This window comes from Cebus imitator, unplaced genomic scaffold (assembly GCF_001604975.1).
Source record: "Cebus imitator isolate Cc_AM_T3 unplaced genomic scaffold, Cebus_imitator-1.0 Scaffold333, whole genome shotgun sequence".
Taxonomy (NCBI): Eukaryota; Metazoa; Chordata; class Mammalia; order Primates; family Cebidae; genus Cebus; species Cebus imitator.
Genome location: NW_016107648.1, coordinates 609642 through 622484, shown reverse-complemented (window position 1 = coordinate 622484; position 12843 = coordinate 609642). Strand labels below are relative to the sequence as shown.

The window sequence follows — 12843 nt, the reverse complement described above, 5'->3', positions numbered from 1 at the left end:
TAGAGACGGGGTTTCACCATGTTGACCAGGATGGTCTCGATCTCTTGACCTTGTGATCCACCCGCCTCGGCCTCCCAAAGTGCTGGGATTACAGGCTTGAGCCACCGCGCCCGGCCTATGTCCATTATTTTTAAAAATTTACAACATTTATACTTCATAAAGCAATACTGTACTTCTATGACACAATCTTTATCATACTTATACAAAAGTTTTATAGAGTGAAAAACTTTTTTTTTTTTTTTTTGAGACAGGGTCTTGCTCTGTCACCCACAGGGTGGAGTGCAGTTTGTTGCAGCCTCAAACTCCTGGGCTTACATGATCCTCCCACCTTGGCCTCCCAAAGTGCTGGGATTACAGGCATGAGCTATTGAGCCCAACATAAACATTTCTCTTGTTACATAAACTTTCCATGAGAAACTATTCTCAGTCACTTACAACCCTATCATCTAATTAACAATGCAGAGATAATCATTAGCTCTTAGGCTAGGACTACTGAATACAGAAAAAAACTCCAGAGTCAACCTGATTTTCCAGTGTATTCCACTTCACATCAAACAGATGCGGCTTTCACTGCAATGCTTTTGCAACTCAAAATGCCTAAAAATCTGTTTTCTATGTTTTATTTTTTGTAAACTTAAAATAGTATAAATATTCCCAAGATTGCCATGAGCTTCACCAATATGACTGAAAAGCTCTCAAGCTTATCACTATGCATTGTCTCAACACAACAAAATTACACAAATATTTATACAGATAGGTAATTACTACCACTTACAGTGCCTATGATGCCTTCCCCAACCTCCTACAGTAAGTGTGACATGTTTGGGAAATACATTACCCTTTTTAGACCATTAGGATATCATTTCATTCCCTTAAGCAGCAGGTCTAATGAGGCGTAAGCAACACCATGACGTTGTGCGAGGCCTAAGAGGTATCCAGAACTGTGGACAGGGTAAGTGTCTGAGAGATAGTAGCAGCTGGGCATTTAACATTCCTACATTGTTACAGCTGCCCAAGCAGAAAAGGCAGCAGTAAGAAGTAGACCCCAAAAAGCTGGGGGTGACTCAATGATAACATCCGTGGTCAAGCAGTAATTTAACAAATATATCTGCCTAAAATGCGAAAGCACATATTTCAAGGGTTGTGGTCCTCTGCACTAAATACACTGCTGCCTTCCTAAAACATGACCCACAAAACCACAGCTTGCAGTATAAAAAGGTCCATCTTGAGCCCTGCTCATGAAAGGTTGCCAGAGGAAACCGATTCCTATAATAAAGTATTTGTATAGAATGCTTTACTGTTTACAAGTCACTCACACATACACTGTTTCATTTGACCTTCTAATTTCACAAAATTTATCTTACTTGACAGTCACAATATACCTGACAGATAAAATGTAATTATCATCCCCTATTTTGTAGAGGTAGAACCTGAAGCTTAAAGAAATTATCTATAAGTAATATGTCCACGAGACCTGAGTCTCCCCATAGATTATCAACTTATTATTTGGTTTCATGGCATGGAGTCCCCAAAAAGCAGACTATAATGTTCTAGGGTCTAATCTAACGTACATCCCTATCCATCTAGATACTGAAAACAATTAAAAATAATGGAATCTTTTGATAAACACTGAGAGCCAATCATATGAAAAACAAAAGTGAAATTTAAACTTGTCAGTTTTGTACAAATATAATGTAGTATTTTCTAATAATAATAATTTTAAACACTAAGAGCCTTACTATAATGTTCTCGGGGGCTATGAGACTTCCTGTGGCTGAAAATATCAATTCCTCTGGGTACTTTGGCAATTACTCCTTACAGAACCAAAGTCAAATATATATAAATTATACATATATATGAATTATACACACATACACTGTATACATACACACAAACACACACACATATATAATGGTGCCCCACGAATTACGTTGTATCAAGGTTTCAAAGCAGTGAGTCCTGTGTTAAAAAAATATTTTTGCTGAGTCTCTACCATGTGATAGACAATCTTCTAAGAACGTATAAATTAACCTGCCACTAAGTAACAGTATTTGGGTGGGATAATTACAACTTCATATCATGCTTCCAAGAGAATTGCATACAGTATTTAGTACTATATTAAATACACAATATTTATACAGCCAGGCACCAAGTGTAGCTTGGTAGATCTGGTTAGAATAGTCCCTCAGTTTTGAGAAATAACTTGCCATTACTTTTCACACAGTAGAAGGCATTAAACCTCTGGGTTCATGCAGGGATGCCAAAATTCTTAAATATGACTGGAGCATTGATTATAGAGATAAAATGGCAAACAACTCAGCTGGAGAAGAGGCAAATGAAATAGTTATGGAAGATCCTATGTGCCACAATAGCTAACAACTTTTGAGTAACTGCTATGTGCCAGGAATTCTGCTAAATGCTTTCATACATTATCTCATTTAATCTTCACAATAACTTTCTGAGTTAGGAATAATCATCTTGCAACTGATGAAGAGATTAACTTGTCGATGTTACAGGGGTTTTAAGTGGCAAGGGTTTTAAGTGCCGGAGACAGAATCGGAACCCAGTTCAGATTAAAGACTAAGTGTGAGCGCATAACCCTCCACTCTGTTGCCTCTCTTAACCAAGGCTGCTAGGGGGAGCCATTGAAAGGTTTTGGATTAAGCAGTGATCAGATTTGCTCTTTAGAAAGACTGTTCTGCTACATGTGGAAGCTGGATAAAGGCGACTCTAGAAGCAGAAAGAGGCTGTCAGTACGTCACAGTAAACCAGGTGAGAAATGACAGCATGAACAGTAGCAGTGAGGATGGGGGAAAGAGATTCAAGATATTTTTAGGAGGAAAAATGATCATTCCTCAGAAATTAAATGTAAAGGGTTGGTGAAAAAGGAATCAGGAATCCTGGCTTTGGGAATCAAATAGAATATGATATCATCTACCAAGAACAGAGAAGCAACAGGTTTCATTCAATCAGTAAGTATCTACAGAGTGTCCCTCAAATGCAGAACACTTTTTTAAGGCCAAGAGTCGAGTCTGAAATTATAGTCATGGTTATTAGAAATTGTTCTTAAGAGCAAATGACAAAGCATTAGAAAATATAAGGCATATTTAAAATTAGTCAATGCTATTAACAAACTTGGCTTAGAGTCTAGTGAAAGCATGTTGTGCTTCTATTTGTTAAATATTGCTACACGCAGGCCAGGTACAGTGGCTCAGCCCTGTAATCCCAGCACTTTAGGAGGTTGAGGTGGGTGGATCCCTTGAGGTCAGGAGTTCGAGATCAGCCTGTTCAACATGGTGAAACCCCATCTCTACTAAAAATACAAAAATTAGCTGGGCTTGGTGATGCAAGCTTGTAATGCCAGCTACTCAGGAGGCTGAGGCAGGAGGATCGCTTGAACCCAGGATGTGGAGGTTGCAGTGAGCGAAAATTGTGCCACTGAACTCCAGTCTGGCAACACAGTGAGACTCTGTCTCAAAAAATTAAAATAGAACAATAAATAAAATATTGCTACGTGCAGAAAACAAAAGAGGAAAGGCATCCCATAATTTTATCTTATTACATTTGAGTTTCACAGAACTTCAATCTCATATACCCACCCCCCTCCCCCCCCACACACACAAAACACATCACCCTGTAATTTGTTTTACTTGTCTCTCTCCCCATAAACTTATGGGGAGAACTAAAGGTATCTGCTTTATTACCCATACTGTAATACATACTTGGGATTTTAAAAATCCCACTATCACTACACTGTGTCTTGCCAAGAACTTAAAAACCTCCTATTTGACTTCCTATAAAATATGACCTACTTCACATTAGCTTATTTCAGTAACAATTCGTAGACCTTTACCAGTTTTCATCCAAGGATGCTCTCTGCAAATCTTGGGCACAGCAATCCTGTGCAGATGTGGCAAGTTATTATAATTCCCATTTTACTACATAGTTAGGAAACTGGCCCGGGGAAGTAGAGTAACTTGGAAATAATCACAAAGCCAGATGCCAAAAATAACAACTTTTAGTCAATCCATGAGAAAATACTGCCCCTAGTTGAAATAACATGAAATTTAGTATTAGGAGGAAGCAAAATGCAAAATAATGCTTCAAAGCCAAGTCCTGGGTCTTATTTCTAAAAATGAACAGAAGAATGAAATTCGTAAGAATTTTCAAACACAACAATTTTTTCCTTACCCATCAAGGGTGCCACAGGTTATTTAATGAATTACATCTGGCAAAAATGGCCTTTCAACCAAACCAATTTTGATCTTACCTACTTAAAAATACACTGATAGAAATCTGTTGGTATAGGGCAATGGTAACTCTTTAACAAACCTAACTGCTTAAAATAGAACGCCTACTAGTGTATATCAGTACAGATTTGAAAATAATACAAGTCTCTTGTTCTCTGAAAATATACTCACAGATCCATCAGTACTATGCATGGATAATAAATTTAAAGCTTTAACAGTTAATACTCGGAATGAAAGTTCTCTAGCCACAACTCATCCAGATTTCGAAATATGCTGCTGTTATAATTTAATTAAAAGCAGTTTTATTCCACCACAAAGTAAAAGTCTTACATGATTTAGAAACAAAAACACAGGTATAAGTCAGAGCAAAATACCTCCTATTATACACAGTATTTACACTTTGCTCCCAGTCGGAACCAGTGAGCTCAAGATTTTACTTTTAAAAGGATGATTTTGTACTAAGAACAAGTAAGGGAAACATAAGATTATTGGTAAAACCCAATCATGGGACCCAGACTGCAAATTTTCACAAAAATAAGCTTATGTATCAAGCATGACATCATGGTTTTCCATTAATTAAAATTCAAACTACTAATTCTAATCACAACCAGAAAAACAAAAAAATGCTTTCCAATTCTCCAATACTCTGTTAGAGTAGATCTTGTATGTCCTCTATCAACAACACTTTACTATTGTAGAACTTCAGTTTGTAAATGAAATGACACTCCAAATGATTTTATGGGTAACATACCTTCCTTCTAAAAGTAGAGATCAACCAGTAGAAAAAAAAAAAAAAAACTCTTAAAGAATACATTCAAAATAGCAATCCTGATATAAATATAATACCTCTTATTCCTAGCACCAGAATAACTCAAGTCACTAAAATACATCACACCACACCCCCACCCCCATTCACAGAACCCCAAGCTTTCAGCATTACCAAAACAATAAGAACTCGAAACACTTCAATGGTCCTTTAACACTAGGAAGTGTCTTTAAAATAATCTCACTTGAGGCTATTACATATATATATAATACGCTTATTTTTTACTGCATTTGATCAATATCTTCCACAAAGATCCTAGAAGCAGTATTCATCAACCAGGAATTGCACTCTTCGGTGCAGTCCTTTTTTCAACCCTAATTGTGGGTCAGAAGGGTTGTCACAAATCTACAAAGCAAAAAGCACATAACTGTAAACTACCTAATGATTAAGAAAAAGTAAAACATTTATATAAAATTCCCAAGCGGGATGCCTCTCCATTCCTTATGAGGCAGGAGTCACTGATAAACTCTAAATCTAGATTCTAGAAAATGCTGAAATTCTCCGCCCCAACACTCACAAGTTTTAAACATGGAAATTCACGCAACTCCTACTCACACGTCAAATGAATATCCATTGTGGATATCTGAAACTATTCTCAAATACTAACATAAGTATATATATACATCTTGAGCCTCCTTCTAACCGTCCTACAATACCCTCCAATCATCCTCAGGTAACCTAGATGCAAAGCTCCGACAGACAGCTGCCCTTGGCCTAGACCGTCAGGAACCAGTAGGAGAGCGGGGGCCGGGGGGCGCAAGAACCACCAAGAGACCAGATCTTTTTCCAGGGCTACTGTTTCCAAGCAAAACAACCCACGGCACTAAAGAGATGGCGATGAAAATTGGAGACGCTTTAATCCCGAGAGAGAGGTGGCGATGGGGGGGGGGGGGGCGGATGGGGGGGGGGTACAAGAAATCCCGAGTGAAAGGCGTACGAAAGAGGAAACTAAACTAAGTATCCCATGCATCTTTCAGACCCACAAAACAACAACAAACCGTTGAGTCTGTGTGCACTTAGAAGCAGCAGATGGAGTCCCCGGGGCTGAGACAGTTCAGCAGACGTACGTACACCGTAGGTAGTGGATAAATCAACCGATGACCAGAGGGGAAGGGGATTCGGAGAGAAAAAGCCCGTGCACGGGGGAGACAAAGCCCCGGGGGGTGATCCAGAACCACAGAGAAAGGTGAGAGGGGACCCACAGGAGAAAGACAATGGAAGAACCATTAAGGCAGGAATCTGGTGCCCGGGCTGTGGTAGGTCACTGGGCTACCGAGAAGAGTGGAGCACAACAAAGGGGTATGGGAGGAAGGACAGCGGAGGGGAGGAGATGGAGAAGGGATGCGGGGCGCCACGGGTTGGACAAAGCGCCCAAGGCGGCGAAACAAAGGGCCGGGGGTAGAGAGTCGCGGGGGGCAGCGGGCAAAGACAAAGCGCCCGAGGCCGGGGGCACCAGCCGGGCGAGGCGGCGACGACTGCCGAGAGGAACAAAGCTGCACGGGGCCCCCAAGCCAGGGACCGCGGGAGGCGCAGAGCAGGCACGGCTCCCGCGGGCCCCGCGCGCCGGGCCGCACTCACGCCCGCACCCGCCGGCCTCGTCGCCGCCGCCCGCCCTCACGCGCCGGAGCCCGAGCCACAGCAGCGCAGAGAAGCAGCGCACGGCCACACGCCGCCGCCGCCGCGCTTGGCGCACGCGACGCCGCCCCCGCGGGCCCCTGGACGCCAAGCACGCCCCGGACCCCGAACCCGCCGCCCGCCGCGGGCTGCCAGACGCCCGTAACTTTCCCGGTTCCCAGCGCTCCGATTCCCTCAGACTTACCCTGTCACAACAGGCGCCATCTTCCACAAACTCTCGCCAAAACTCCAACCCTCGCGAGATTCCCCCCGACGCCTTCCCTGGTCCCTCTCCCCCGCCCCTTCCCTTTTTCCTCACTCCTCAATTCCACCCAGCCCCCGCGCTCCCTTTCCCCTCGCAGCCGCTGCGAAGAGCCAGATGCCTCGCGCCGCCCGTAGAGTAGGGGATCCTGCTCGCTGCCTTCCCAAACCTACCCAAGCGATGGAGCATGCGCAGGCGGCTCCACCGCGGGCGAGCCCTCCGTTTGGTCCATGCGGAGTGCTCCGGTTATCCGGGTTTTGGGACGCGCCTTGAGAGACGTACGTGGAGACTGAGGAAAACCGGAGGGGATTACTACGGGGACAGGGAATGGAGGGGTCAGGAGGCGGGGCCGAGGGGAAGGGAGGAGGGGTCCTGGGAAAATCGGCCGCGTTTCACAGGCCTAGATGAAACACCTCCTCAAATGGGTGTTTTCCAAGAGGCTTCCCGCTCACTCTGGGTTCCCAGCTCTTTTCATTCATTCAAACGTTCCCTGGGCGCCTCCTTTATGCTAATCTCGGCGTTAGGTGCCAGAGCGTCAGAGGTGCCTGGGGTTCGGGCAAGTGACACGTCGGGAACTGTCTCCTTTCATTACACCCACATGCTAATGAGGAGGCCCTTCCAGAGCTCCGCAAATGGAAAATTTATGCAGTTGAGCTTTCTCGCCTTCGCGTTCTCCTTGGGTGTGAAATGAGGTCAGGCCAAGGCTTCTGGCAAAGACACGCCTAATGGCCACCTCGTAGACACAGGCCAGAGCACGGAGTAGTTCTTTCCAGATGGGAAAACTGCCTTAGAATTGAGAGTCACATTCTCCCACCTCCGAGTCGGGCCAGAGGCCCCGATCAAAGCTCCCGCCGCTCGCGTGCTGCGTGGCCTCCCTAGGACCCCAACGCAACCGCCACGGTGTGTGAGCCCAGGTGTGTGGGGGGCCACTACTGCACAGGGAGCCGGGCCTCCCGAGGGGCTGACACAGCGGAGGACGCTGCCGGCTGCTCGAATCGCGCTTCTGGCCGCCTGATCCCGGAAGCCCCCGGGCGAACCTGGCCCGGCCGGTCACTGAACAGCAAGATGCAGGGCCCGAACCCCGCCCCCTCCTCCTACCTGCAGCCCCCCATCTTTCCCCTTTCCTTTCCTAGAGATTCCCAGATCCAGCACTGCCTCCCGCAGGGAGCCCCAAAACCCGGAGAACTGGAATTCGCCTCCCGAAACCTGCTGAAGGCGCTGCAGGATTGGCGCGGCCGCGCGAGCGGTACTGCGCGTGCGCCAATGCGGGCAGTCCAGTCTCACGCTACACCTCCTTCCCACCGCCTTCCACTACAGTACTCTGCTCAGACACAACACGGCCGTGGGAAATTTCCTAAGCCTCGCGAGAACACGCCCACTGTTGCCTAGGCTTTCGCCCCAAATCTCGCGGAGCCCAAGCAGGACAGGTGTTTGTCTAGAGCTCCAGGCGCCTTTCGTGCCGCGCGTGCCCGGGAGGCGGGCGGCGGGAGGCGGGCGGCGAGCGGCGAGCGGCGGGCCGCGGGCCGCGGGCGGGGTGGGAAGGGAGCGGCTCGCCGCGGAGGCGGGGCAGGAGGGCGCGTGGCTGGGAGCACGGGGCGGAGGGCAGCGGGGGAGGAGGTCTAGCACACACACGCACACGCCCCGTGACGCTGGGTGGAAGACGAGGGGTGGAGAGCCTCGAAGGGGAAGCCAGGAGGTTTGAAGTCGCTCCCGGTGCGGAGAGTGAGAGGTCAGGGTCTAGGGCAGGAGGAGCCCTAGGCCGATCTCCCGGGGAGGTTTCCTGTCGCCCTCCACAAGCCTGGTACTTTCCTAAAACGTGCTAGATGCCGGGTCCCCAGCCTCCGGGAGCTGACAGACAGCCCCCAGAGTCGGGTTTGAGTCATGCCTTGAGTCACCTAGTCTGGCCACCACTTCGCTTACTTAAGTTCTGATTCCCTTAGCTACTCTCCTTTAGCAAGTGGTTGTTTTCTTTCTAATCTACCCGCTGGCCCTGTGAGCTGGGTTGAAAAAAAAAAAAAAAAAAAAAAATAGCTGCGTGCTCACATTGCTGCCTTGTATAGATTCTTGCTGCCATTTAAGGACACGATTTTTTAAATTTCTTCTTTGTCTCTTCTTAGCCTTTTGAAGTAATCCTACAAATCAGTTTCTGGTCTCTTTTTCCTCTCACTAATATGGCTTTTTTTTGCTTTCCTTCACCTTTCCATATTTTTGTTAAAATATCCCATTTTACAAATTGCTGCAGCAAGCGCTGTAGTGACTACTGTTTTAAATGCATCCCTTCCTTTTGAACCATTCATCCAATGAGTTCCTGATTACATTCTTCAACCAGCCACGTTTCAGATTGGCCCTGATGTGGTTTCTATACCAGCCTTTTAGTCTGGCATTATCTAGAAACTGGTGTCTTCCTGCTGACATCACAGCCCCGCAAATGTAGAGTTGAATTGAGTTTAAAAAACTGCAAAACAGATATATAGATATAGATATAGATATATACTTACTTTCCTATATGTGTCTAAAATGTCCCTGGAAGGAACACTAGAAACTAACAATGACACGTCGGGCGCAGTAGGTCACACCTGTAATCCTAGCACTTTGGGAGGCTGAGGCAGGCGGATAATGATGTCAGGAGTTCGAGACCAGCCTGGCCAATATGGCAAAACCCTGTCTCTACTAAAAACACAAAAATTAGCCAGGTGCGGTGGTGTGTGCCTGTAGTCCCAGCTACTCGGAAGTTGAGGCAGAAGAATCACTTGAACTTGGGAGGCAGAGGTTGCCGTGAGCCAAGATCATGCCACTGCACTCCAGCCCGGGTGACAAGTGAGACTCTGTCTCAAGAAAAAAAAAAAGTAACAGTGACTGCCTTCTTACAAGGGACTACAGTGGGAAGATGTAGGTGAGGGAGTGGCTTTCCTTGCAGTCTGCTATCTTGGATCTTTTGAATTTTGTACCGTACACATATATTTTCTATAAATACATATATGTAAAACTTAGGAAAGAAAAGAAAGAAATGGAATAAATGTGCAAGAAGATAAAAATTGTTTCCTTCCTTCTACTTTGGTAGAATTATTTTCCAATAGAAGTTATGATTCCAGCTTGGTGGCTCACACTTGTAATCCCAGAAATTTGGGAGGCTGAGACAGGCAGATCACTTGAGCCCAGAAGTTCAAGACCAGCCTGGACAATATAGTGAGACTGTCTCAATAAAAAACTATAAAACTTAGCTGGGCATGGTGGCATATGTCTGTAGCCCCAGCTACTCAGGAGGCTGAGGTGGGAGAATTGCTTGAGCCCCTGAGGTTAGGCTGCAGTGAGCTGTGATTTCGCCACTGCACTCCACCCTGGGTGACAGAGAGAGACCCTGTCACCTGTCATACACACATAGAAAAAAGTTATGTATGTGACCTATCATCTTGGTAGAATTAAAACAGCAGAACTGGCTCATGGTTCAAACAGCATGATTAGAGCACCTACCACTGCAGGTCAGGTATCATCTTGGTATTTTACAAAAATAGACAACACAAAGAACCCAACCTCCAAGGACTCCCTGTCTAAGAGAATACACAGACCAGTGCAGTGCAATCCTATGGTAGGAAAGAGATACAAGGGTTTAACAGCTTGGGGATACAATGAAGGAAGACCTTACTTTTGCCTCATGGGCCCAGTCTTTGCAGAGATGACTTCTGAGCTGACTGATTGCAGTGGGAGTTCAGTAGACAAGAAGAGGGGAAGCATGACAAGCACAGGAAACAGCCTGTTCAGCCTCTGAGGTGTGAAAGAGCATCTGCTATTCAGGGGAACTCCAGGTGAGGGTTTGATGCACGCAGAAGAGGGAAAGGCATTCTAAGCAGGGTCATCAGAAGGGCCTGGTAGAGCTGTGGTCCTCAGAACTTAGTGGGCATCAGAATCAATTAAGGACCTGAGTCCCACTCCCTAAGACGCTAAATGAGTAAATCTGGACTGAAGCATTTGTAGCAGGTATTTACAATGGGCTGCTCAGAGATTCTGATGCAAATTGTCCATGAACTGAGCCTTAAGAATTTTTTTTTAAGACAGGGTCTCACTCTGTTGCTCAGACTGGAGTGCAGTGGTACAGTCAACTGTCATTGTAGCTTTGAACTCCTGGGCTCAAGAGATCCTCCCATCTTGGCCTCCGAAAATGCTGGGATTACAGGCATGAGTCACTGCACCCAGCAAGAATCATTCTTTGTTATAGAACTTGAGTATAACCTTTATCTGGGACTTTCTCACTAAAGGGGGTAATGGCACATAGTTTCTTTTTAAAAAATCAATAAATGAAATATTTAAATAGTGAAAGGGATGAGTTTGGAAGCCCCTAGATGAGTATCCAAAGGCATGCGAAGCAGCTAGTGGCTTGTGAGAGGAACATTACAGTTTGCTGTGATGGTTTAAACACAGTGACACATTCCTTTTTTTTTTTTTTTTTTTTTTTTTTTTTTTTTGAGACAGTCTCGCTCTGTTGCCCAGGCTGGAGTGCAGTGGCACTATCTCAGCTTACTGCAACCTCTGCCTCCCAGGTTCAAGCAATTCTCCTGCCTCAGCCTCCCAAGTAGCTGGGATTATAGGTGCACACCACCATGCCCAGCTAATTTTTTTGTATTTTTAGTAGAAATGGGGTTTCACCATGTTGGCCAGGCTGGTTTTCAACTCCTGACCTTAAGTGATCCTCCCACCTCCGCATCCCAGAGTTGTTAGGATTACAGCCATGAGCCACCATGCTTGGCCCCACAGTGATTTCCCTTCAACATTGCTAGCTGTGTGATTTAGACAAGTTGTTTAACTCGTTAGTGCCTCCATTTCTTCACCTGGAAAGTAGAGATAATAGCTTCTAATTCCTAGGATCGTCAGAATTCAAAGTATTACTGTTTAAAGTACATAGAACAATGCTGTAACATAATCACTACAGTAGCGTTAGTTGTTATTATTATTCAACAAGCCCATAACTTGCATTCATCTCATCAAAAGTATTGCAAATCATGTCACAATGGCCTTACTTCAAAAAACGGTGTCAGTCGGGCACAGCGGTTCATGCCTGTAATCCCAGCACTTTGGGAGGCCAAGGTGGATGGATCATGTGAGGTCAGGAGTTCAAGACCAGCCTGGCCAACATGGTGAAACCCCGCCTCTACTAAAAATACAAAAATCAGCTACATGTGGTGGCAGGCGCCTGTAATCCCAGCTACTTGGGAGGCTGAGGCCAGGGAATCGCTTGGGCCCAGGAGGCAGAAGTTGCAGTGAACCCAGATCACACCACTGCACTCCAGCCTGGGCGACAGAATGAGACTGTCTCAAAAAAAAAAAAAAAGTTAAAACAGCCAAATATACTGATGATTTTATCTCAATTGGTGTTAATTCATTTTTTATCATATCCCACTCAGAAATGACAATATCGTTATTATTGTCATTTAATTTCCAAGAGGATCACATGTCCAAAAGTTTGGAAATCCCCCTAGCCGATGGGAGCCTCTGAGGATACAAAGCAGGGTTTCTTGTTATCAGATTGTGCAGGCGCTCTGTGCCTAAGACGGCCTTACTGTTAACTCATGTTAGAAACTAGAAGCTGCTCACTCTACAAATGCTTAACTGATGTTTTTTTGTTCATCTTTGTGCTTTTCTTATATTTATAACATTATCCCTGTCATTTTCTGCCATGTGTTAATCAAGGTTAATAAAATGTACCAGAGATTGAAAGCGTGCCAAGAAGGATTCCATCAGACTCTGCAATTTTATATAGAAAATAAGCTCCAATTCCAGGATTAAAAGAAAGAAAGAAAACACTGAAAATGAATCACAGCTTTAGGAGAACTTGAGAAACAAAAATAAATAGTCACCATTTTCTGTCCAATTGTGTTAAATTTTTCACAGGATTCTTT

At 45.2% G+C, this 12843-nt stretch overlaps 1 protein-coding gene across 3 annotated transcripts in view; it reads right to left on the bottom strand.

Annotated features, from left to right (window-relative positions):
- Positions 1 to 7951, bottom strand: part of RBPJ (recombination signal binding protein for immunoglobulin kappa J region) — a 117467-nt gene extending 109516 nt beyond the window's left edge. Inside the window, exon 1 of one of the 3 annotated variants that reach the window (XM_017505101.2) lies at positions 7126 to 7951. In XM_017505101.2, coding sequence (XP_017360590.1) covers positions 7126 to 7184 — 59 coding nt within the window. In that variant the 5' untranslated portion in view covers positions 7185 to 7951. Of the gene's footprint in view, positions 1 to 6895 lie in introns of all 3 variants that reach the window. The other 2 variants (XM_017505102.2, XM_017505103.2) reach the window with 2 other exon arrangements.
- Between the last annotated feature and the right edge of the window lie 4892 nt (positions 7952 to 12843).